This window comes from Corvus cornix, chromosome 4, assembly GCF_000738735.6.
Source record: "Corvus cornix cornix isolate S_Up_H32 chromosome 4, ASM73873v5, whole genome shotgun sequence".
Classification (NCBI taxonomy): domain Eukaryota; kingdom Metazoa; phylum Chordata; class Aves; order Passeriformes; family Corvidae; genus Corvus; species Corvus cornix.
The window spans coordinates 60772144-60799655 of NC_046334.1; the positions used below are offsets into that span (position 1 = coordinate 60772144).

Genomic DNA, 27512 nt, shown 5'->3' on the forward strand with positions numbered 1-27512 from the left:
ATACTGAGCTCAGGAAAACGTGAATAGTCTGCACTCTTTTATCCATTCTTGCTGACTTGATTTTGTTTTAACTTTATCCCAGAGGCCCTATGAAATTCATTCAGCCACCCCCATTGATGAGATACTCAACATGTTCAAGATAGAAAGAGTTCACTACTCATCTGCATGGTGCAAGGGCATGATAGCACTACTGAAAAAGGTAAGAAAGCACAAATACCTTTTGTCCTCTGTTCTCTTCTCTTCCAGAAGCCCCTCCAATACTGGAAAAGGCATTAGACAAGCACACACATTAGGTAGTCGACATTTCAAGGATGAGAGAGCAGGCCTTATTTCTAGGCTGAGTGTGAGTGGTGCAGTATTCTTAGGTGCTTTATTCTTAGGCTTGGATTCAGGCTTTTCATGGCTTCAGAGAAGTAAAAATTTAATATTTCTTTTATTTTGGAACTGATTCACAAGTGATAGTAAAAGTTTGGGGATCAGTAATTCCTCCTCTGTGCCCTGGCCCCATTTCCCCCCAGCTGTGGATATGCAAGTGGGACAGGGAAGGAAGGACCACTCTGCCCTCTGAATTTCTGCTGCAGTTTCCAGAAAGGGAGATTAAAAATTAAAATGGCTGTATCTTTTCCTGTCCCACGTTGCTACAGTGGCAACAACAAAAGTCAAGCCACTTTGCTGTAAATGTCGCTAAGCTACAAGGGAGGGCTCTTTCTGAATGCATCCGACCCTAAAAATTGTGTTCTTCCTAAAATCCCAGGTTTTTGTTTGCTTTAATTTTCTGGCCATACTGCAAAGATAATCTGTCTATTTTAGATATTTCAGATCATCAATGTTGACACTTGAACAGGAAATATTGGTGAATGTTTGAATAGAGTAATAAAAAATACATGTCTTTTGAAGCAATTAGCAATCTAGTGTTGAATAGATAAGAGAAGTGAGGTGGATAATTTTAATTGCTGCCAGGATGCTCAGTGTAACTTTATTGTCCAAAAAATTAAATACAAAATACAAATTGTTGGGTGGTGTTGCACTATGATGTTTCATTTCGCTCAGACTCTTGTGTATTTGTAAACAGACTTTTGTTGCTAATGCGTTTATACACTTCATGCCTGCAGCAGCCATCTGGGGGCAATTAAATTATACCCATACCCTATGAGTTATTACTTTTAATTTTTTTTTTTTAATTGGGACTTCTAGCATCTGTCAGAAGATTCCCTAGCCATTTTCTTACTTAAAAATATGTATCCTACAATTATGTGTGTGATACATTTACTCTTGCATATGGCATCCAGTCCCTTAGAAAATGCCTTGTGCTTGATCACAGCTCCTCACTAAGGACCCAGAGTGCCGCCTTTCAAGCCTTGCAGACATCCAAAACTCTCCATACCTAGCTGATGTCAACTGGGATGCTGTTCTAGAGAAAGCTGTGACCCCGGGCTTTGTTCCTAACGTAAGTCGATATTCCAGGTGAATATGTTTGTAAATTCTGACTTTAGTTATCACTGCTATTTTACTTGTTTATGCTTGTATTTATTGCTCTTCAGCAATTTACTTTGGATTCTACTTTCATTTACTCAGTCACAGCTAAGGGAAAATTCGTCCCATTTCAATAGATCACAACAAAAACTAATTAACCTTGGTTCACTTTTCGTTCCCTTTCAAATAAAAGAAAGCTTTTTCTAGACTTTGCATTTCCGCTGTTAGAGCAAATGATTGTCAGAGTTAACTCTGAGACAAAGAAAACCAAGAAGACTGTGTGGCTGTGAAAGTCCGGCATTTAAATAACATTTGGAAAACTTTTTGACATCCCAGTATGCTGCTACTTTTTCACTTAAAAAATAGGGTTCCAAAAGGCTGACCTATTTCCTTTGTGACAGTTTCTGACAATAAAACATTCAGATGTGTGAGGGAATCTGGTGGTTTCTTTTTTACTGTAGTCTCATTTTGTTGGTGTTTTCCGGGTATTTCCATTTTCATCGTTTTCAAGTTAAATGTATTCGAAGGCCATGAATAAAAAGCAATGACTGTGGTGTTAACATGCTTCTTCACTTTTTTCAGTCATATCACACTATAATTCTTCTCCAAACAACATATTTGTAGCATACCAAGGTTTGTTTCTGTTTTGCTGGGGGTTTTTTTATGCAACTGTAAACAAAGATGACGAAGGTGGAATAGGTAGACCCTGTCTTCATCCAGGGGCGCATTAGAGTCCATCATAAACATGATGGGGACAGGATCCAATGCTTCAGAAGCTGGAGGTGAGAGACATTGCCTAACGGAGCAAAGGTAGACAGGTGGGTTGCCAAGACACTGCTGGCAGTGTTTGCTGGGCTTCTTGGCACCTGACCAGAGCCTCTCTGGAAGCAATATCCTACAGGAGAAGAAAGCTGCAGGTGGGGAAGCAGGCCTCCCTGAGGGAACTGGGGGAAAGACCAGGAATATGGCAGGTATAATACTAGCACAACAGGAGAAGGGAAAGGCATGCTCCTCTGTACAGGCACTCAGGACAATGTTCACCTGCGGGGAAATTCCTTCCTTTCATTTTGTAGCTCAATCCTAGTGCAACATGAAAGTTGGAGAGGTGAATGTCATATCTGTCAGGCCAGGAGTCTTTCCCTCTTACTTCCGTGTCTAAGCTATGCCATGCCAGGAACCTCCCCTCCACTCCTTCAGGTTTCTGCCCTAAGCAAAGCACTGCAGAACAAAGCTCCTTCCTGGCCTGGTGGACTGTAAACTCCGTTCTCCTGGTGGTGTGGATCTGCAAGATGAGTGGAGACTGACTTTCCTCTTTTCCTTTTTTCAAGTTCAAGCTGCTCTTTGAGATACCAGAGGTGTGCACTGACTTCTCAGGCAGAACTCAACTGATTATTTAGACCTCCTACTCCCAGCTAAAAGTTTAATCCACAACTGTCAGCATGTGGAAAACTTCACAACACAGTATCTTAAAAGGGAGATCCATTTCCCCATATCCAAAGGTACAACATACTTGGGGATCCAAGAGAGACTCAGATTCTGCAAAGACAGCTTTTCTTTTCACATTGGGATTCACCTTATTTGTGTTTTGGCAGGCATCTATAAAACTGAAGGGAAAAGCTGTTTTATTTGAAGCAAAATAATATTCTACATTTAAAAGGAAATAGGAGTAAAATGTTTCATTTATCTACCCAGATTAATATGAAAGTCCCATTACAAGCTCTATCAGACTCTTTCATGAAGAGTCTGATATCAACCAGGGCTCGTTTCACCTGGTCAATCAAGTGTGTCAGGAAAAAAAGTGATATGGGAATCAAAGTGTCTTTTCTAGTACAATATTTCTTTTTATAGAAACTTTATTGTTTCATGAGACCAAGTTTGGTCACACATTTTCCAGGAACTTTCTCTTTGTTGCACCAGCAAAATTTTCACTGATTAATTGGGGCCACACAACAAAATATTTCTTCTTTTTCAGCCTTTGATGAGAGGGTGAGCTGGGGCCCTGTGACCTGTGGAGTGTTTTGAAAGTAGAGAGTTTTACAAATTTTGACAGCTTGCCATGACTGTCAGGAGCTTGTCTGCCCTCTGCAGCTAAGAGGGCACATGGGAGGCCCGTGGGAGCAATATCCCACAGGTTAGTTTCTCCCTTACAGAGTGATTCCATAAACATAGTTCTTACTTAACTAGCACATGTGTTTCTTTATGGCTTAGTTAGTTTCTTCATATTCAGCTTGGAGTCATAAATTATTAGTACGGTTTTTAAAAATATAATTTACTTTTATTTTTAAAGCTTCAGAATTAAAGTGATCTATTTTTTAAGTAGTCACACAAATCTCAAAACTATACATTGTCAAGAAAGAAACTGATATTAATGAAACCTAAGGTAATAAATATTTATTTATTAATAAATATAAACAAACTATAAATTTCCATAAATAAAAACCAAATACATTTTACTAAAGCTGTCTGGATAATATGCGAAAAGGCATCAGATATGTAAATATTATGCTCCGACTATACAGAATTCACTAGGAATAAAAACGATGGAGTGATCGCTAAACAAAATGTTTCATTGTAGGATACCACAAATTATACAAGTAATTTCTGATGTGATTTTACTGCTTGGTGGTTTTGGTTACTAAAAATATCTGTCGTCCATATATGACTCATTTTAGTACTGCCACCTTGACAGTGACAATGGTGTGATTGAACTCTCAGAAGTCCCAGAAGAAAACAGGCTGCTTTTAGCATCTTCCACAACACAATTCAAATCTTTCGGAAAATTTTTTTCCGAAAATAAAAGGAAACTTTTGGACTTCCAAAAGAAATTTAAAAAATTTTTAAAGGACTTCCTTGTATTTTAAGATTCAAAGAATCTTAAAATTTGCATCATGCATCACAAATTAACATAACATTTTTTTATGGAGAATCCAAAATATTTAAGTAATTTGTGTAATGGGTAAGGAAAATCTTAATAAAGTGGATAGAATAGAAAAAGAATAATAGACTAGAATGAAGCCCATAATTGGGAAAAGCCAGGGATTCACCAAGGACTAAAAGTACTTTCCAAACCTGATCATACTCATGGACAAAGGAACCTGCTCAGTTGATATGGGGCAAGTGGTGGTCATTGTTTACCTGGATTTCTCCAAGGCTTGTGATACAGTTTCCCACAGCCTCCTTTAGGAGAAATCGTGTTATGGTACAGACAAGTGATGCATGTTATGGGTGGGGAGCTGGCTGGTGGGCTGCACCCAGAGGGAGGTGGAAAACAGCTCCTTTTCACCTGGCAGCCTGTCACAAGTGGGGCCCCCAGGGATCGATATTGGGTCCAACACTGTTTAATACCTTAACAAATGATGTAGATGATGGGAAGTGTGCTCTGAGGAAGTTCCCTGATGATACCAAACTGAGTGGGGAAGTGGACACTTTGGGAGAACCTCCCTGCAGGAAGACCTGTGGAGAAGTGGGCTAACAAGAATCTTATGAAGTTCAACAAGAACAAGTGTAAGGTCTTAAACCTGGGAAGCATAATCCAGGGATGTAGCCCAGGGTGGGATCTACCCCACTGGGGAACAGCTCCAGCACCTCTGGAGGTCCAGGTGGGCAGCAAGCTCAATGTGAGTGACCAGGGTGCTGCCACGGCAAAGAAAGATGATGGGATGTTGAGTTGCATCAACAAGGGCATCACCAGCAGAGGAAAAGTCACTGCCCACTCTACTCAGCACTTGACAGGCCATGCCTGAAATACTGTGTTCAGTTTTGGTCCACACTACACATAAAAGTGTGGAGAGGCTGGAGTCGGTCCAGAGAAGGGCCACAGAGATGATCAGAGGAATGGGAAACAGGCCATAAGAGGAAAGGCTGGAAGAACTGGGCTTGTAGAGCCTTGAGAAAAGAAGGATTAGGGGAGACCTTATCACCATGTCCCATTATTTAAAGGTTAGCTACAAAGATGGAGACTCCCTTTTTACAGGGAGTCACATGGAAAAGACAAGGGATATTGGGTACAAGTTACTCCTGGGAAGATTCCAGCTGGACATAAGAGCAAAGTTTTTCATAACAACAATCAGCCATTTCAATAATCTGCCCATTAAAATGGTGGATTCCCCAAATCTGGACACTTTTCAGCTGGACAGGTTGCTGGGCTGTCTTGTCCAGACTGGGGACTGTGGTTTTTTCCAGAAAAGTTTGACCAGGAGATCCTTGGGATCCTTTCCAACCCGGGATTCTATAATACTGTGAATCAATTTTTTTAGTATAGGCTGCTAACCAAAACAGGCCTGCTCCTTCCTTTGTTCTCATGGACAGCATGTAAGTAACTGAATCCACAGTAACACTTCAGAAAATCAGATTTCAACAAAGTCTTAGAGGCACTCCCCATCTCTTTTGCACTATTACAGGTGCCATTTACGCTCTACAGCACTAACTGATATTCTCGTGAAGACCTGGGACCAGATTAATCTCTCTCACTGGGGAAGCATAACTTTAGTCACTCTAGGAGTATATCTGTTTATAACTAGGAAGTGGATCTAACTCTTTATAATTGCTATATAATATGATTTTTATCTTATCTCCCTTACTTAGAGTTTGAGCGTCACTCCAGGCCTAAAAAGACAGTTTTCATTTTACAGATGTGATTGAGGAGTTGGTTCATTATTACTGCTATTAACACTTGCCAAGCAAACTAAAAAACCACAACAATGCTTCAAAGAGTAACTTTGAATCCTTTTGTACCAGAAAGGAAGACTGAACTGTGATCCCACATTTGAACTTGAAGAAATGATTTTAGAGTCCAAGCCTCTCCATAAAAAGAAAAAGCGACTTGCCAAAAACAAATCCAAAGACGGAGCCAAGGAAACCTGCCCGCTGGTAAGATGGGGACTGTGACTGCAGTCAGTGGCATTTTGATTACACTCGAATAGGCAAACTCCATTCACTTCTATTACCTCTGAAAATAGACTCAACCTTTCTGTCTGTGATTTCATACATTGCATAAATCATCTCCAAAGCAAGATGAAAAGCAACCATTTTTTTTCAGTCAAATAGTAACAACATGTTTAAGCTATAATAATTTTTAAGGTTATCACAGATGCTCATTTAAAGTATGAAAAAGTGTTTCCAGTTGCCAAAAACACTTCCCACACATGGACAAATAGTTACAAAAAGTATTTATTCAGTACTACTACCAAAAATGAAAAGTATGCAGTGAAAAGGCTTTTTATTTACCCTTGACTAATGTGTCCCATGTAGAAAGATGCATTGTATGAATAGTCAAGAGTACTGAGAAAATTAATAACAATTTCCAGACTTGAATTATCATTTCAGTGAGGTTTTATAAATTATGTTGCTACTCCTAATGATTTTGTACGTTCGTGCAAGCTGTTCTTCGTACAGCTATCAGATGTAAAAATCCTCAGGAATTCTTTATGGGGAACTTCTTCCAAAAGAATGAGATTGATTGTGCTATCACAGCCCAATTTAAGAGTCTTCAAAATACTCGTGATAATATTCATTCGTAAGCCTTTTTGTTCAGTGTTGTTTGTGTTTGTGTGATTTTTGTCTATGATTTCTCATCTTTTTTAATCAACCTATTCATGCTGTTTTTTAAAGAACGTACACCTGCAGCAGTGCTTGGAAACCGTTAGGAAAGAATTCATCATATTCAACAGAGAGAAGTAAGTGCATTTCTTAATGCCTCTTTAGCACTCACTACTAAAATTAAATTGAAAACTATTTTTTTTTCTCACAGTATAAGGGGAAGTGATTAATGATCACAGCAGCAGAGCCTAAAAGACTGGATTTCCATTGATTTCTTCCCCTACAGTCTCTGGTGGGATGGTTTTGTAGTGCTTGCTTCTCTGCAACCAAGCAGAAGACCTTGTGATGAAAGTATGTTAGAAATATAAGGTAAATGTTACTGAACTCCCCAGAGAAAATGCCAGTAATTAAGCAGAGGAATACAATACAAGGTACTGCTTTTTCACAACTCAAACAAATCCAAGGGAAGTCATAACTCATGAAATTTTAATGATACGAGCTGCACTGTTCTGACTTGGAAACACTGTTCATACTTCCCCACTATTGGGGAAAAAAAAAAGTGTATTTCAACATTACCTATTTCAACAAAGCTAAGTATTACACCTATACCAGACACGAAGCAAGAACTTGTAATCTGAGGGTTAGTCAGAAGCACAAGACTGATTCCCAAGGATATCAATAATCTTCCTGGTTCAATTAATGCACTGCATTTTTCATAATTTACTGCCTTTGAGTTGCAGTCATTATGAACCCATTTGTATTAGCAGATACACCCCATAACAGTGGAGTTGTTTGTGTCTTTGGTCAAATTATTGCATTTCATTCAAGTATATTCCATGTTTTTATTTGGCCTAACTATATATGCAAGCCTTTCTAATAGAGTTGTGAGATGTTAAAAATTAATTTAAAAGTTGTGACTATTTTAATTAATGCATACAATGCAGGTAATTACTGTCTCTGTAATTAAAACTGGGAAAGGAATTGTCGGCTTTGTACAGTTCACACAATAGCACAAAGGAAATTATGCCATGATATACCCTTCTTCCTGTTACAATCTGTGGGACATTTCTATGATTGATACTGATGCTCACAGAAGCTACAAGGTCTTAGAAAGAAAAAGAAGGTCCAGCAGATTCTTCATGTTATTTTGCATGATCTCTAGCACAAGAAAGCCTTTTGTTTCTGTAAAAACCATAAAGAAGAGAAGCCAGACCAAGTCAGCCCATAGAAGGTTTTCAGAAACATCTTGGTGGATTCTCTGAATCAGTTGAACCAGTGAATGCTTGAACTTTGAATTTAACCCACAAAAATAAAATTATTAAGATCATAATGACAAGATTAGAAAAATTTTACATTTATTAATCAATTTAATGAGTTTTCTAGAAGCTATTCACACAAGTAATTAATTTCCAGATATTACTACTATTATTATTATACCACCTACTCTAGAGTCATACATCAAGAAGTTCCAATATGCAGCAATTTTTGAAAGTTAAAACCCCAGATTTTGTAAGACACTCAAAATTTCATTGGTGTGTTCACTACCTTGAACAATTTCTCATCATGATTTTACTGTGTTATTCTTAAATCATTTTATGCATAGGAAATTTTTTTCATTTGTTTCATATTGCACAACTACAGTAGCAACACAAGCTATAAAGAACTCTGAGAGGCTGATGAGAGATCAAGAGGTTTAAATTGAGTACCAGTAAAATGGAAGCAAAAGGTAAACCACATGCACTTCAATCAAAAAAAGCATGTGTTTTGGTCATTGCTTGGCTGGCTTTGACAAGGTAATGGAAAAATATTTAGTATAGACCTACAACAGATCCTGCATTGTCTAAAGCCAGATCACAATAATTTCTCATTTAAATTGCATTATAGCTTCAGAAGGACATGGAGAGACTTCTGTAATACTTTCCAAAGACAAAAATGTTAAGACTGGGGGGAAGCAGAGGTCAAATGTTTGAAGTGCAAAGTGAATTCAGGTTAATGAGAACAAAATAGGAGCAATGGCAGGCACAGATGCCATTATACCAGAAGAAGCTACACAGTATACACCAGAGGAACTCAGGGTGGGTTTCCTTAGACCTTCTGTGCCCTCAAGACTGGATGTACAGGCTGAGGCTGTGCTTACATGGATTTCCAAAGCCACATGGCCCATCAAGTTCTTAGGAACAGCTGCAGATGCTGAAAGATGTGAACTGTTTGTTCCCACAAACACAATACCTATTAATATGTGATTGTATCATTAGGTTAGGTGTCAACCCCAAACAGGGCTTTAAATCAGTCTCAGATTAAAGCAGCCAGATGTTTTGGTATTCTTCCATGTTCCTCTGCATAGTAACTGTTGAAACTGTCTGCATATTTCTATAGATATTCATTATATTCAGCAACAAAAATCTACATTTTATTGTGACCTAAGCCCTCTGCTCAGTTTACTTCAGTGTCACAGAACACCACAAAAATCCCAATAAAGGATGAAAAAAAAATAGCATGTCTTTCAAGGGAAAAAATGAGACTCTCTAAACTACAAGGATTCGAGGAAAATTTCAGATGCTTCTATCTGAGCAACACAAAGTCAGGTAGTAATATGTAGTTAACTGTGTGATGTTAAACCATCCCAGTTCCACAATATCTTGCAATCCAATACTTGTAAAATATCTGGTATGAAAAGCAGAGTCTGATTTTATCGAATGCCTTGCTGGTAGTTGTACACTGTGCCTCTTTTCCACTGTGTGTCTTTCATCCTGCAACAGACACTGCAAATCTTGCAATATGTCATACTTGCTTTCTTGTCAAGAAGCTCAGGAGACTATCAGACGCTCTTAGATTGCAGGCAAGAGGAGCAGGGGGAATTAGAGAAAAGGCTCACTATGATAAAAATAATTTAAACATAGTGGAAGAGACTGAAGTACGTTAATAGTTTCAGTTAACGGAGACAAAGACAGAATGTGCACATTTTCTGTATTCCATTGCTTTCTGTATTTAAGTAATGGAAAACTGGTATTTGTAGGAATGTTTTAAGCAACGGCTTCCTTGACAAAGACATGATGTTAGTGATTGCCAGCAGTGGGTAAAAAAAGTTAGAAATGCATCCCTTACCCACTCCTGATCACATGGCATCTTCTGTTGAATATTTCAGTGGGCGTGAGCTGCAAATTAAAATGCGTATGGGTGGGTGTGGGTGGGTGTGGGTGTCTTTTGATATGACATGGGGGTATGGCATCTGTCCACAGTGATGTTATCTTCCAGTACCTTCAAGACAGGGGCACTCACTGCACTGATGCAAAGTAAAACAACATAGGAAAATCCTTTTGCAGGACTTGTTTTCTATTCTTAAAAGTGTCAATGCAGTCTCTTAGTTTTGAACACATAAACAAAATAAACTCTGATATACAAATGGTCCACACACTGGTTAGCTGGCAAGTATGATCTGAAGTAGGTTTCAGGGATCTGTTTGGCTCCTTTTGGTGGAAAAATAATTATTTTTTGGTTTTAATTCCTTTTCTGTATATAGATATTTTATTATATCCAGAAATGCAGCACCAAACATTCTGCAGTATCTTAATGTGTATTCCCATAGACTTGCCAGCAATTTTTCAAGAATTTGATCTCATTTACAAGCTGTAGGCTACAATTTCAAATTTTCTTTTTTAAATTTTGTGTGTGTGTCTGTGGTGGAGGAGATTGTACAGATAAATCCACACTGTGTTCTTGTAGCTTTATTGAAAAGATGAGCACAGATTATTTTGCTATTTTTGTGCTGTAATCACTAAACAGATCTTCACATACAACTACATCTCTTTATGAATACCTAAAACCTGAAATGACCAGAAATTAAGAAATAGACCCAATACTTGCTTGTAGTGAAATCATATTTCTTACCCATTATGGTTCCTGAGCCTCTTCTTCGCCCTGAAAAATTGTCTCTGTCCTAAGATACTGATACACCTTATTCCTCTTCTCAGTATTTGTTCAATGCTTCCACACTAAAAAAAATCTGCCACAAATTGAAGCACATTGCTCTGTCTTTTCCTGCTATCATTCCTACCTTTTGAGCATATCTAGCTCTCTTATAAATGATCCTGAACAGCTCGAGGTGAACAGACAGCTCTCTGTTCCCAGAATAAATAGCAAAACTTGAGGGAGCATATTTTAAGCATATTAAGATGCTTAAAATCACGTTGTCTGATTTTTTCCATATCATAGGTGAAAAGCTTACTTAATATTCTCTGCATTTTTTATAGGATCAAATTTATTATCTCTCTCTTTTTAGTTCTTTTTCTTTTCTTTTAATTGTCTTTTCAGATTCAAATCCAGAGTCCCTGAGTACTCTCTTTCATTTTATTTTGATTGAAATTGAATATTCATAATGATTTGCAGTATACTTCATTGAATGTACTTTTCTAATATGTATTTTACGTCACTTTGGTATCTCTGGAGATCTTTATATTATCATAATCCTTCTAATAGCTGAATCCTTTTTGGATGAAGCTGCATTCCTTTTCTTGCCCCTTCTGCTGACCTTAATTCAGTTTAGATCCATTTCTTTCTGAGCATTTCAAGTGGTTGCACAGCTTTTCACTGAAGCTTTCTTCTCCCTTTTGAAATGGATATGTCTGCTTTTGGAGATTGCTCTCGCAATTAGAAAGATGTTTTTCTGAATGTGATTGAACCTGATTTGTGTTTGGGCAGTAATAACTGTTGCTTGCTCACATGAGCCCTTTCACTTCTGCCTTTGATTCCTGCTCACTGTTGCTGGTTTAGAATTGCCAATCCAAATGTCACTCTCTTCCTAGTGAGCCAAGCTGCCTAAAAGTTTGAGTGTAGCAGGTCCAAACTGGTAATTTTTCTACAGATATACCTTCAAATTCACTTTTTTTTGAGAAAGGAGTGGTCAGAAAAATGCCATTGTTTCAATGACGTGTTCCTTTCACAGTTTCATGGAGGGAAAAAACCCACAAAGGCTAATGAGTACCTGGAACCTCATTTTAAAAGTCTTCCAGGAAAAATGGTCAAAGTTTTCCCAAGCAAGTAATGATACCATTATAATGGCTACACTTGACCATCCAACTTTGGGAATGAAAGTTTGTATGGGGGTGCATATGTCAGGGCATTCTCCATGTTGAAATGTGGTCCTGGAAAGGTCAGGATAACATGCACATCCTCAGCAGTGGAGGCCAGAAATTAGTTTTTACTCACAGAAAACTAAACAGAAATACACCTCATTAAAACTAATTGGAAGTCAATTCAGAGGAAAGAGGAGTCTTCATTTATACATCTCAGACTTTGGAGGGGAAGCACAACTGTATAATTCTGAGTACCAAATATTTTAATTTTTTGAACAGGTTACATGGGACAAATCATATCTGTGATAAATAAAGGCTGCATAACAGGTCATGACTGTTCCATTGCCATAGGGGACTACCTCCATGATTTCTCTTCATCTCTCTTTGTGTCCCACACTAACATAAATTTTCACTTATTATGAGTCACCATTATGAGTCGTGAAGACTGAAATCCTTGTCCTGTTTTAAGAAAGCAATTTGGAGCCAGTTGATGAAGCAATGCAGAAACAAGCCAGTAATGAGATAACATTATTACTGCCAGTCCCTCTGATGTCCATGTATCTGTTGAATATATTCATAAATGAGTTGGGAAGGGAGGTGAATGGTGAGGGAACAAAGTTCACTTATGATACCAGAGTAGTCACGACTAAATCTGACTGCAAAGAGCTGCAATAGATAATGATAGCCATGGTTCTGAGTTGCAGGGTAAGAAAATGGCAGCTCAAATTCAGTACTGACAAATGCAAATACATTAGGAAGAAGAAAATCTAAACTTTACCTTTAGGATAATAGACTCAAAATTAACTCCAGTTATGAAGGACAGAGAGTTTGAAAAAACTGTGGATAGCACAATGCTAAGCAGAAGACTAAAAGGTGCTGATATGTTAAAACCTGAAAAAACAGCTACAGATAAATATATGTTCATATACATAAACTTGCATCTTTCATTCTGTGTACAGTTCTGCTTTCGTATCTCAAAAAAGTTACAAAGGACTTAGAAAGGTTTCAAGAAAAACAGGATTGGCCAGGGGGGTGACATGGGTCATGTAGAAGGATTTAATAGACTTGAACTAATTTAAACTCCGAGAAGAGGCAACTGAAAAGACAGGAACTGGATAAATAATAACATGTTCTGAAACTTATTGAGAAGATGACTAAGCAATGATTATTCACTCTTTGTGGTAACCCAAGGTCACAAAGTTATCAGTCTGCAGGTTTAAAAGAAAACAAACCATGCTTTTTTGTGAATTGCAGCATGTTGCTGAGTGGTGCTTTGGATGTTAAACATACAAAAAGATTTTAAAAAGGATTAGAGAAATTCATGGGAAAAGATCCATCAAGGTCCTTGAGATGTGAGGCCTCTGATGCAGTTATTGGTTCTGGAAACCTGGAAATGTCAGAAGTGAGGGGGATATGCCACAGCAGACATTTGTCTCCATTCAGCTCATTCTTCGACAACATGCACTAGTGTCTGAAATGGGCCACTATGAGAGAGGGGAATCTCTGTTAGGTAGAATGGCTGGGTTTGTGCATTTATGGCTTCTCACAGATTACAAGGCCTCCATTTTCATATACCCTTCATAATAGCACATATCTGTGTATGTATGCATACATGCAAGTATGTGTGTGTGTATATATATCTATCTGTATCTATCTATATCTTTATCTATTTATCTATATATATATCTACTATTGGAAATAGGAAAAGAAATGCAGACTTAGGTCAGTAAAAGATTTAGGTAAGATTCAGACTGTCCATTGCTGTGTTCCAGGACACATCCCCCATCCCCTGGGAAGACCTCCCATGTGGAGGTAATTTTCCTGTGTCCCACCTGGGGCACAATACATGCTTCTGCTGTGGGTGCACCTTAGTGACTAACCTGAATGATGTTCAGTAGAGTGGCTTCTGGGGATCCCTGTGTTAGGCAGCACCTTTCCCACACATTGTGCAGGGAGATTTGGTGATTAACCGAAGGCTGCAAGTTATGCTGTGCAACCACAGGTGAACTCCTGGCTCAGCCTCCTTTTGTGGGGTCCACCTTCAGGGGAGGAAGGAGCTCCACAGTTAATCAGACTTCATGTGAAGCTAAGTTTTGGACTGGAGCAGAGAAATCTTGCATAAGAAATAGGTGGAGAGAGATGAGCCTGCAGAGAGGTGAGTGCAGGCTGTGGCTGCTCCCTGGCAACTCACAGCCTTTAATTCCTGGAAGTCTGGTGCTGTGAGAAGGGTAGGGCTGAACCTGCCTACTCCCAGATGCATATGCCAGCCTGAGAATGTTTATTGTCAGGTCTAAATAATTAGGCAAAGCCAGACTGACTTTAGTGGTGTGTTGACCCTGTCTGGATGCCAGATGCCCACCAAAGTCACTGTATCACAGCTCTCCTCAGCTGGGCTGGGGAAAGAAAATACAACAAAAGGTTCATGGGTTGAGGAAAGGACAGGGAGAGAGAGATCACTCACCAGTTACTGTCATGGGCAAAATTTGCTCAGCTTGGGGAAGATTAATTTAATTTATTGCCAATAAATAAAAGACCAGGATAGTAAGAAATAAAGCGCAAATCTTAAAAACATCTTCCCTCCACCCCTCCCTTCTTCCTGGGCTCAACTTCACTCCCAAATCCTCTACCTCCTCCATGACAGGGGCACATGGGGATGGGGAATGCAGTCAGTTCATTCCATGTTGTCTCTGCTGCTGCTTCCTCCTCACAGTCTTCTCCTGCTCCAATGTGAGTTTCCTCACACAGGCTGCATTTCTTCATAAACTGCTACAGAGTGGGTCCCTTGACCTCCATGTGGTCTGTCCATCTGCTGGCAGCTGAACAAAAGGGTGAGCCTAACATCCTGCAGGATACACACCAAAGGCAGGCTAGGAAATTAATGCCTTTCTTGAAAATGTGTTTTGGCCCACACCGGGAAATATCTTTATTTGTGGACAGGTGCCTATGGTCTTAAAACTGGATATTGGCTAACTAGAAAGAAAATCTTTTCCCTGTCATCCCAAAAAGTCTAAAACCCAGTATATTATTGGGAAATTTCATAACTGCTTTCCTGTTCCCTGTAGATGTGGATCTGCAAAGACACTTAAACTAGAAAAACTTGTTCACATTTAAAAATGTGGCTGAACAAGACAGACATTGTTTAGGATGCACCTTGAACAGACAATAGGCCACTTCTAAGAGACACCTATTTCACTTGTCTGAACCTGGCTTTAATGTTAGTGTTAATCAGTTGGTTTAGTCACATTTTCTTAAATGACTGCACATCGTTTGAAGTCTTCATTTATTTACTTCATGTCTTCACTTATTTTGCTTCATCAAATCCCAGGATAAACCTGAGATCTCAAGACAACGAATGTCAACATCCTATAGCACCCAGTACAATATTTCACTTGCCTTCTGCACACTGGTATTTCACATGTCACTCATGCTGTATGTGCACCTGAACCCATTAGGTTTGATTATAAATTGCTGGTTGATAGAAAATTATATTCACAGCCATTTACTGAGTGTAATTACTCAGCAGGAACCATCAACCTGAATCAATTATCCAAACTCTAAGAATATTTCCCTGAAGATTCTTGGAAAAGGTGGGAGTAAATGTCATGAGTGTCAGTGGTAAAAGAAGATATACGGGCTACATGGGGATACTTCCCCCAACATTTTATTTTTTACATTCAGCTGTAATAAAGCATAACTTTTAGTTTGAAAATCATTAATTTAAATTTAAATGGAGTTAAAATACAGTTATTTGAATAATTACTTGGTAGTCTACTGAGCTATCAAAACACGTACGCCATGGTGTATTAGGAAAACAGACCTGACGTTATGACTCTTTCCATCAAAGCACTCAGTTCCAAGAGAACATGTTTGGGGTCAAAGACTGACTGAGTTAAATAGTGCTTAGACACAGAACAACTCCTACCCCACAGGCTGTACACAAGGTTTTTCAGAGATATCTGAAATAAATGGGAATTAGATGACAAAGTATTTTTCAAGTTATAGCCCAAGTCATGCAGAAAAGCCACTGCTGGCAGAGCCGGAGCCTGGATACGCTACAGGCACGCCTGCATGGATGAGCAGGCAATTGCACCCTGTTCTCGTTGGTGATTTCATTACCCAGCTCTTGGCAGAGTTTATCAGCATGTGCTGTGTTACAGGCTGATGGGACCATTCAATTTCTGCACGCCTGAACAGTGTGGGTGCAAATTAGCTCTAATCCAGAAGTAAATTGGCTCTGATAAGCAGTGCAGTGTGTGGTGAGCTTGTAAAGCCACTAGACAGGAAGGGCCTTGAATCTGTTTCTCAAAGAGGGAAGGCATATATGTTTTTCTAGAGGTGCAACAAGCCTGTATCCCTTTAAATTAATATATTTTAAAATAATTTATTTAGTTTAAGCTCCTTTAGTACTCAGTGAGGAGAGACTTGTATCTCCCAAGATTGATCTGTGACACATATATTAGATTACTTAGACCAGAAGAAATTAATCTATGTTAGTGACTCTATTTATCCTGTAGAGAGAATCTGAACTAATCTTTCAGTTGTCTACAGTTAGCTGGCATAAAATCCATCCCACATTTGAGAGTTCAGATCATTTCTAAATGTCAGTTCCACAGGCACAGGAGTTCTGTGGTCTGACCACTCTCTCTGTGTCAGGTAATCAAGGGTATCTCATGGAGCACCAAGCATCGCTTGTGGGGCAGCTGCATTTGAGTGTATGTCCATAGCCATGGGGGCAGGAGGCCAAGAACAAGCAAGCCATAGCTGTAAACATTATCAAGGAAGTGTCAAAGACTCATGACATCCACTCTTGGCTAGTGGTTCAATGGAGTTGCTTCTTGGACCCAGGTCTCCCAAAACACACACCTGCTGTAACTCAGACAGCGGGGAGGGTTGTGTCTCATTTAAGGCTGCTCTGCACACATCGGTTCTCTACACAAACTCCAGATCAAGGGGAAATGATCTGAGTTTACAGGCTAATTTTCACTTTGGAGTCTTGTGACTCAGCTTTGATGTGGCTGAGTGATGAATGTTGTCTCTGCTTCAGCAACTCCATAAGTCTGCCCTGGTCTGCCCCAAGCTTCCTCTGACACAGAGCAAGAGTGTGCCTTCCTTGTTTACTCAGAAATGATTAGAAAATTCATACACTTTCCAGTGATTTCTGTTTTCCTGAAAAGACTTCTGAGATCACTCTGTGCAGAGGCCAAATGAAAGAAAAGCCCACTATCAACTCTCCCATGCTTTCTGTTCCTCTGCTACATGTAAAAAAGAATTTTTAATAAACAAACCAAAAAGGACATTAGCTATATACAGCTGTCTTTTGGGACAGTTTCAATTGGCTATATAATTACTTAGTTTAATTAATAAGATGCCCACAGCTGGGATTCTTTTGAATCCGTCCTCTTTTCTAAAGTGTTTAACTCTCCTTCCTCCATTTCCACTCCTTTTTTTTCTTATCCTGCATTTTCCACCTTCACTGCTGTTTTCTGCCTATTTTTCATAGGCAGTACACAGGCAATCTGCCATACTGCTCCATTGTTAGTGTGGTCCCTGGCATAATTTTTCCCAGGCTAAAATCACTCTTTGAAGCAATTCCCTTCATGCATCAGGGGTTATCACAGACCAAAGGCTGCCCAACAGGCAGCTGGAATCCAACAACTCTGGTTTGCAGGTTAGAGATTAGCCATAAGGGTGTGAGGCAGTCTGTGCCACTCACTCAGTTCCCAGGCACTGATCCTTATCTTCAGGAGCAAATGGAACTGATGTCTAAAAGACAGGAATTGCATTCCCATGCAGTGCTCTATTTGCTGCCTGTCATGAGAGCCCTCCCAGGTACCACCGGGGAATAGGAAGTGGATGAATAAATTGTCAGATGTTCAGGTTACCAGGTAACTTAATCTTAAGGAGGATTAACAATTATTTCTGCTATATGTTGCTATTAAATTAGAGCACATCTTTTCAAGTTGGGGAATTTCATAGGATTTGGGTAGACCTGACTGCTCCTTAAGATTTACACTGAGCAAAGCTACTATTTTCTTCTTTATGGATGGAAGTGTAAATTAAGCAAATTGTCTGAACTTCTGATAAACTTATAGGCTCACTTTTGCTAACATTTTAAAAAAGAAAGCAAATCTAGGAATTTTCAGTCCTTTATGATAACTTTTCTGGCTACTTTGTTTTGAAAAGTAAAAATACTCTTCTTCATATGCTTATTCAGTTAAAAAATAACTTGATCAGGATCCTTTGCTCACTTCTTCCTTCTTTATTTCACCTTTTCACTAAAAAGTATAGTTGAATGAAATCTTGGCAGAAGAGAACTAGTAAGCAGAATAAAGTACTGCCAGCTTCTTCCATTTTTACAAAAAGTAGAACACAGCAAGGACCAATTTATAAGAGAAACCTTAAAACATGCAGGCAGAAAATTATTAAGTGACTGTGTATCAAAGTCCATTCTTATTCCCGACAGAGGAAACCAGACAACAAGCCAAGCTGCTTATTGTCCCAGAAATCATGCTCTGTTATCAGTATTTCCACAATCATTGCCTGCAGCTGATGTTAAAATGATGTCAGAAAAATAATGGGTGAATTTTTCGAAGTGGAGTATGAGATGCACATGCATACAGCCCATTATTTTTGAAAAGACGTGTGTGCACTGCAGGACCTACATTTTACTGCCAAAAACTTGCCCTGTTTTTGTAGTATGTCCACTTTACTGAAGTGCATGAGCTGCTATAAAGCTTAGACAGGGGTTTTATAAATGATGAGGTTTTGCATGACTTTGGGGAAGTGACTCTTTTTCCAGGTAAAGCATGAGAAATTGTGGGTGCTGTGAACATTTTTCCTCAGTGCCAAGCTGAGGGAAGAGTCCTTTTGGGGCTGCTGGGTGAGCTGATGTAGAAAATGAGCTGGCATGACCAACATTGTTGATTTCCACCTGTCAACCACCTGCTTACTACTGAACACTTATTATTTAGGCAGAGATGTAAACCAAAACAGACCCCTTTCATGAGGGTTATACCAAGGTGTAAAGTCCAAGCTGCCCAGCAGCTTTCTGGTTACATTTTGTATCACACTCAGTGTGAGTCCTTTCGAATCCTCACAGTCCAAATCCTTCTGTTCTTTCTAGAACATGTTTCTCTGCATAAAAACACTTAAAAATGTGAGCAACACAGGGATATAGTCTGTACTTATTCCACAGTAAGCAAATCTTATTGCCACAGTTAGACTCCAAAGTCCCATTAAGTTCTCCTTTTTATACCTTTTGACTGGAAATAAAGGAGATGGGTGGGGATCTGGTTCACAGAGCTCCAGATTGCCACAAATTTTACAAATTATTTGGGCTGAGCATTTCATCTTTCTTTTGTGTGGAACCAAGCCTTGAAGCCAGTTTCAATAACAGCTGCTAACTACGTCCATTTCCTTAGGAAGCAATTTCTGAACCATTTGGTGAAACAGTGCTTAGTTATCACTCAAACTAATTAGTTGTGTTCAGGGACAGGCAGTGGTGGTGTGGGAATAATTAAAGAGTCACCACCTTGTGAAAGAAATTGTGTTCAACACTTGTGATTTATTCTTCTGGGCCTGATTTGGTTATGTTTGCATACAAATTTGGATGCATCATTACCACAATGAATAAAAATTGAAATTGGAAACAAACAGTGGGCAAGAGTAGTGGGTACAAAACTGACACCTTGCCTGCCCTCAGTGCTGAGATATCTTACTCCATCCTTGGCTATCTCGGCAACTTGCTCCCATCTTGGCTGGGCATGCTGGGTGTCCCCAGCTCTGACAAGATCCCTGCGAGATATTGCTACTGTTGGGATCTTCTTACTTTATGGAGTCCCTCTACAGAATTGTACCACCCTGTAAAAATTATCTGGATGAAAGTTTTTCAACATTATAATATTCAGCTATTTTAGTTATATGGCATAACTTTCACGTTTGTATTTTCTCTGACCAGGATCTAACAAAATAGTGCCTATCTCTGTCCCTTTCTGGCTTCTTTTAAGTCCTTCAGAAAATGTCATTGCTAGATCTTTTCTATTGAGAATGAAAAGTTTCTAGTGCTGTATTATTTGCCAACTCATTCTAAAAATATGGGATTTGGACATTAGGACATTCACTGCGTTTTTAAAATCTCCTCGTGACTTCTGTATCTGTGGTCTCGTAGACAAAACACATGACATGCTCAGACACATGTAGATGAAACAGTTCCTTCCTGAGCACAGTCATTCCTCATGACAGATCAGTCTCTGATTCAGATGTGTTCAGAATTAGCCTTATAGCAAGGCCATCTGCACAAGCCATCAGCATTACTTCTGTGTAGATGCTAAATCATACAACTGAGATGGTTTTCTGACTATTTAGCAAACTGTCCTCCAGGATTCATGAATTTCAAAAAGCCAGCACAGACATGCCTCATCTCTTCTGATCTCAGACCCCCTCCCTTGTGAAAAATAACTGGGAAAAATATTCCACAGATTTATCTACTCCTCAGGACTTATCCCAAGGGATGTAAAAGTTGTCATTAATAGGCTTTTTTTCCTACAATAAAACTACAGTTTCTAAAGTTCATTTTATTAAGCTCTTCTTTCCCCCAAACCAAAAGCAAAGCATCCATTTTCTCCAGCAAAGTGTTTGAAATATCAAGAGACCAAGGTAAAATGCTAAATATAGAAAAGGCAAAACAAATCCACTGCCCACTCAGACTGTTCTGTTTCCTCCACACCTAGGACACTTGATTTGCAATATTGGCGAACTCACTTGCAGATTTTCCATAGTCAAAAGAGTTTCCTTTACGATGTGGTAAGTGTGAGAGTCTCAGAGGAGGGGCAGCTCTGCCTGGCTTGAGGTCTCTTTTGCCAGTAGAAGGTCTCTTTTCTCCTCTCAATGGCTGCTGAGAGCAGGCTCACCCTTTGAAACTCCTTGTATTTCTGAGGCTTCAGTTTCACCCTGACAGCCTGGCAAGGCCCACTGAGGAGTGCATCAGCTGCACAAAGGTGTTACCATGCACTGAGCAAACAGATGAGTGACAGGCAGTGTAACAGCCTCTGCATGGCTGTCAAACACAGCAACTATGTTTTGCAAAGCCTGATGCCATTGCTCTGTACTGATATAGCAGTTTTGGACCTAGAATTTTTCCCTCTCCTCTGAATTCCCTTCCACTGACCTATATCAGATTCAAGATCCAGCATCAGAAATCAATGCTGCAGGAAAGTTACTGTAATATCTGAGTATTGAGAAAATGAGAACCTTAAAAAGCAATTCATGGCTCACACAGGCTCTTCCTCTTTACCAGAAATACTGACAAAGCCAAGACTTGACTGGAGGTTCCGTTACTGTTCTTGCTTCATTCCTGTAGTGGCTGGTACAGCCTCCTTCTTCCTCGCTGCTGGAGAGGAGTCTGTGCAGTGCTCAGTGTCACACACTAGCAATATTGCACAGATCGATGGCGAAGGGAAGGAAAACTCTTTGTTGGTTCAGCAGAAGCACTCAGCATAATTGCCTCTGAGACTACTTATGTATTTGCACAGAACTGTCATGGAATAATTGTAACAGAAACTGTTCAAACTCATTTTCATCCTCTTTTCCCTGCAGGTTTTTTTTGTTCCATATGACTGTCCACTAGAACCACTTGTTCACTTTTTCATTCATAGCTGGCCATTTTATTATTTATTCTTAGCCAATAGTATTCAGCATAGGAACATCTGAACCTGCTTCAGATCCACCACAAAGTCTCTGTCAAGCCATTCATTCTCCCTGGGCCTTTATCCAGTTATCACAGCCTGTCGCTGCATCAGCTTAAAGGCAAGATAAGTCATTCACTGGAAAGCAGCTCCTACAAGTGATTTATTGCACTAGAGTCATTTTTGAACAGAATGGCCCAGACTGCATTTATTTTGCCATGATTACAGGAAACATGTCAAGGTACTCACATTTTTTAAAAGCTGAGAACATCTGACAGAAAAGTTCTCCGGGTTTGACACCAACGAATCAAGAATGCACCAAAAAGAGAGAAATTTCACTTCTTTAACTGTCTAATATTTTAACTGAAGAGACTGTGCACACACATTTCTTTGTGTCTTGACCTGAGTCTGCAGTTTTGAGCTAGAGAGAAATACAAACCAATTGCCTTATTTTATTTTTTCTGAAACTGCAGTGGTTTGGGATGAGGCCTTATTCTTAGCAAATCTGCAATTTTGACAGTTATGTTGAATCTGCAACTACTCATTCTTTGTCATTGGACTTATCCTACTAAGCAGCCTAAAGACAAACTTCAATATTCTTCTTCATCTAGAGAACAAAGCTGAGCTGTAAGCAATTCCCTGGTGCTCCCAAGTTTGCTACTGGGTTTCATTAAATGTTTGTGATTTTCGTTCTGGCCTGCCATAGTTGTAGCAGTCTTTTTCAGTTCAAGATTTTATTTTCCATCCTAGCTTTTAGCCAGTTTTTTCTCTTTATTTTTGTATTTTTATATATTCAGTAATGCATACATGCATAATTACACATGCAGTATAATTACATTTTTCTTGATTATACACACCACCTTCTTTTCTAATAATCACAGAGACCAGACTGTAATTCCCTGTTTCATTCAGGCCTGTGAGACACAGAGCAGTACTTAGAGACACAAAGTTCTCAGCTTCCATCATTTTAGACAGCAGCTGCCTTGACAGCTGATGAGAGAAGCTGAGACACAGAAAAGTGCTGCAATTTGTCCACAGAGGTGGAAAAAGAATAAAAATCTTCTGATTCTTAGTCCAATTCCCCAGCCCCAAGAGACCATTGGTAAGCAGGTTTTTGTATGCCCACAGTAACTAAACCCCTAGAGTGAAATACTTAATGTAATTTAAATAACTTAATAAAGTTATTGATAAATTATTAAATAGTTAAATACCAGTTAATTTTTTACCTCCTCATCAGGTTAATAACCTATTGCTTACTTCGATAGTTTGAAATATGGGTAGTGAATCTAGATACAGAAACAGAAAATGTCTGAAAAGGGAATTCAATGAAGCACTGCTAAAACAATGTATTTCTTTAGCACTTCCAAATCCCCATATTCTGTTTCAATAGTAGACCTGGGGAGTAGGAACAGTATAAAAGAAAATAATGGAAATAAATCACCATTATTAACCACCTCTGTAGAGAGTGAAAAAATTGAGCCTGGCCAGAGGTATCTTTTGAACTCAGCATGGGTTTTATTTCTCTCCTTTTTACACTGTCCTCCTTACATGCATGCTGCCTTTGTGCCAGTTTGAGTGGTTCTCAGAAAAAAAAAAAAAATTGGTGTTTTCTTGCTTCATGTTGTTATTGAGAGAATTCTTATTTTCCTTTTAAATTGAGCAGTGCAGTAACTGCCTTCTTTTTCAGCTTTCTACAAACAAAGGAAATATACAGTTTCAGGGAGAAAGCACCTGCATGTCTTAGACCAATGCAATGATTCCTCAGATCTCTATAGAGCCAAAATTTGTCTCACTCCACTATTTAGCAGTTTGCAAGGTTTGCCACCCACACTTTGCAACATGAGTTTCCAAGCACTGTAGTCTTTTCTTTCGATGCCTACAAACACATTAGTCTTGTACCAGTAGCTCAGATCCTGAGATGTTTCAAGTCTCAAGTCGAGCTCTATTGCTCTCCTGGTAGTCTCTTGGATCTTTTTTGAAGGTCTTGTTAAAAAACCCAAACCAACGAGCAAACAAAAAACACCCCAAACCAACAAAAAAACTAAGTCATCAAATTTGCTGTCTTCCACGGTGCCAAGACAGTTTGAAGAATAAGTTACACTCTCCATTCAGCTGTGCAAAAATTATAATTTTCTTAGAGTCCTTGGGTGAAAATCCATTGTCTTGATGCTTTGCCAACATTAATTTAAGCAACAGGTTCTAAAGCTCTTTCACTGATGGTTTAACTGGAGATGATGGACAAATTTGTCATAAGGAAAGGAATCTTCCTAAGCACGTTTGTTGTGGACATTAGTGAAGATAATTCATAGGCTTTTCAGCTGGGGACTCGTATTTTCTGTGCTATCCTCTAATAAATCCTACATTGACCTCTAGACTCAATGGTAACCATTGGATTTCTGATGCAATTGAAAAAATTCACCATTAGGGTAAATGCTCTTAGAAATTTGTTCCTCTGATTTGTTGTTTTCATTCTGCCTTACAGCTTTTCATTTAATGTGTCTGCCCTTTTAAACTTAAGGTTTTGTACAGTGTTCCCATATTTTTTGCTTTAATAGCCTCCTCTAGTCCTCTGTTTAATTAAAGTATTTTCATATCCATTCACATTCTCTTCTGAGTGTTCATTATGGTGTCTCCATATTCTTTACGCCACCTGGAAGTATTTAAGGATTTGAAATTGATCATTTAACTTTGATTTTTTCATCCTTTTCCATTAATGATTATTTTCTAAGTATTCTATATTACTTTCAAAGCTGGGTTTTTTTTGGAGTATAGCATATATACCTTTTATAATCACTGTACCAAAGAGCTCTTCCATAGTGTCTCTGGTGCCAAGTCTTGGTGCCATTTTCAGGAGTACTATTTCCCATTTTGAGAAAAGAAGCAGTCAGAGAAAAGTTCCTTCAAAATAGTAGCTGTCCATGCTTCAAAAAAAAATGGTCCCTACCATGTAGCTTCCCTGTGAGTCTTTCCATCTCTCCTGAAAGTATTTACACAGTGTTTGGAGGAAAACACTGAATATGACATGAATCACAGTAAAATCACAGAGACTGCTACCACTGTTGAGCAGAAATGCTGAGAAGCTCTATGATAACACAGTTGGTGAGGACTGCAGATGCTTCTAGGGCTGTTGCTGTTCTCTAGAAAGTGATGTCAAAAAAAGATAATGTTGCAGTCTTTAAACATAGGATTTTGTTGCCATTGTTGCTTGAAACCACTTATGAGGCTTTGATAACATATGAAGTAATTACAAGAGGAGTACTGAATATGCTTTCATCTCATGGTTTTTTTCTCTTTTACTGATGAAGGTCACTGATAACTTTGTAGGACAACAGAGGGGAGCAGCTGTTGTGTGCCCAGTCAACAGCTTTCATCAGCCTCCAGCTACCTGGAGGTTTTACCAAGCTACAGCCTGAGCAGAGGTGCTAAAGCCAGGGAAAGCACTCTCCTCTGCTGGCTGTTTATGGTAGGCTTGAAGTGAAGCAGGATTTGTCCAAGACCTAACTTCATATATTTAGGAGGAAGCAATCATCAGTGTTTAGAGGAAATGGCAGCTATAAAGCTCAAGCAGTTAATACAGGTGAAATGCTGCAGGAATCTGTTTTATACCCAGGTGTACGTGGCCGTCCACAGGGCAGGCAGCAGCTGTCCTTCTGCTACAGCTACCTGCACATGACAGCTCTATCAATGTTTTTAACCTCTGGCAGATTAAGAAGACAGCAGGATCAAAGTGGACAGACTTCCAGCATTGACAGCAGAGCATCCCTTCAGAGCCATGAGAAACTCCAAGACGGGAGGAACAACAATTTGCTGGGACACGGCTGCACCAGAGGCTGCAGCAGTTAGTGAGCCACGGTCCCACACGCTTCCTCAGCGGCAGCGGGAGGGGAGGTCCTCTCTGCACCCCCCCTCTTCTGCACCCCTTGGGTCCTGGGACACCTGACCCCTCCAAAAGCCGGATCCCCGACCAAGGACAAACCCACACAGCACACTGGCTGAGATTTTCCACATACAACTCTGCTCTTGAATCTGCCACTGGAAAAATGACCATCAGCAACAAAATACAGTTTTTTAAGTAAGTGTGACTTTTGTTTTCAAAATCCTGGAAGAAAACTTGAAACAATTCATTAGGCAGCCTCTCAAAGATTGCCACATTCCTGGATATTTGCAAGAGACAACGTTATATTGGGGCCAGCTTTGTCTTGAAGGCTTTACATTACCCCAAATCCCTCCGTTAATTAAAATGGTCCAGTTTGGAATTTTGTGAAACTGCTGCACACAGCTGTTTCTAAGCACCTGCTGTTGAGTTTATAACAGATGTACATGATGTAAATACATGAATGTAGTGTCAAATGGGCCAAACACTGAATAATTTCATTTAAATACCTGAAACTCATTGAAAATGTTGCAGTGTGAGTGTATTCACATTGTTCTTTAACATCCTGTGTTCTGCTTTGTAGTAAAAGATGTGACCCTGGCCAAGTCAAAGTTTTGCTAGTGACTTTAGTGGATGCAAGATCAGACACATTAGTTATGTATGCTAACCATGGTAAAGAAAGACCTTTTTATTTGTACCAATAGGCTGACTGAGCCAGAGTTAGTAAGGAGAGCTAAAAACATTAAGAATTTGCTCAGATCCATAGCTAGCTGTTATAAAATGTGAAGAAGTTACATGCGTCTCTATTTTCATGGATCTATTCCGGATGAAACTATCTTGAATAGAAAGAAACATAATTTAGTCAAAATATTGCTGACATGAAATCCTTTTATTTTAAACAGCACCCAAAATTCCAAACATTTATGGCATTTTGCAACTTGTACATCCACATTTTGATAATAAATGCATGTTTATTCTCTCCTATTGTGCTTCTATTTTGAAGGGTTACCACTTGTAAGCAAATTTCATTTCAGCCTTTTAAAAAAAAGTAAGGTTTTTGGAAGTGAAAAACATTTGAAATAATCTATTTTTACTGCATTGTTCCCATTCTATCTTTTACAAAGTTCTTTGTAATTGAATATATTTTAAAATTTTGTTTCATGTTATATTTTGGTCACAATTTTTTGCAAATACAGATTTTTATCGCTCCACGAAATGGTGTTCCTATCAACAACAAGCAGTTTACAAATGTACAAAGATAAAGATTTTATGTCTGTCATGAGCATGATGTTGGTCTACTTGCTTAATTTGGTCATAGACTGGAATAATCATAGGATCAAGCAAAGGAGCAGAATTTTTCTGGTCATAAGAGGACAGATATCATTGCCCAGAATAAACTGTTTCATATCCATCCTTTCTTATAATGACCTTTTTCTTTTTTTTTTTTTTCTTGACATTGGTTTCCCTTGGGAATGACCAAAGGGGATAAGATTTCACATAATTTCTGGAAACACCTGTTGTTCTGTTCCAGTCAAAATTCATTATGATCCTGGACCTTGATCTGGATGTGAAAGAAAATCTTTTATTTATTTAAGTAATCCTACAGAGATTAATGTTACTGGGTAAATATCGTAAGCAAAATTTTGCAAGATCCATGATGTATCAGACGATATAGATTAGAGACAGAGTGTTTATAAGGAGAACCAGTAATTTAGTGAGATTTTCCATGTAAAATTTTCCAGCTGGAAAACATGGGGAAAAAAGGCAATTGCACATTTTATTCTTTTTCTGTGGTTACAGTTATTTTGAGCAAGAAGAGTTACTCCGGGTGATTTTGTACATCAACCACACAGGATGCCACTGTGCTAGCAC

The 27512-nt window shown here is 39.0% G+C and overlaps 1 protein-coding gene across 2 annotated transcripts in view; it reads left to right on the plus strand.

Moving 5' to 3' along the window:
- The window catches only part of STK32B (serine/threonine kinase 32B), a 162334-nt gene extending 135283 nt beyond the window's left edge, over positions 1–27051 (plus strand). For both annotated transcript variants that reach the window (XM_039551615.1, XM_039551614.1), the window contains exons 8-12: positions 83–199; positions 1322–1447; positions 6211–6342; positions 7084–7148; positions 25471–27051. In XM_039551615.1, coding sequence (XP_039407549.1) covers positions 83–199; positions 1322–1447; positions 6211–6342; positions 7084–7148; positions 25471–25609 — 579 coding nt within the window. In that variant the 3' untranslated portion in view covers positions 25610–27051. The remainder of the gene's footprint in view (positions 1–82; positions 200–1321; positions 1448–6210; positions 6343–7083; positions 7149–25470) is intronic.
- Positions 27052–27512: the final 461 nt, after the last annotated feature.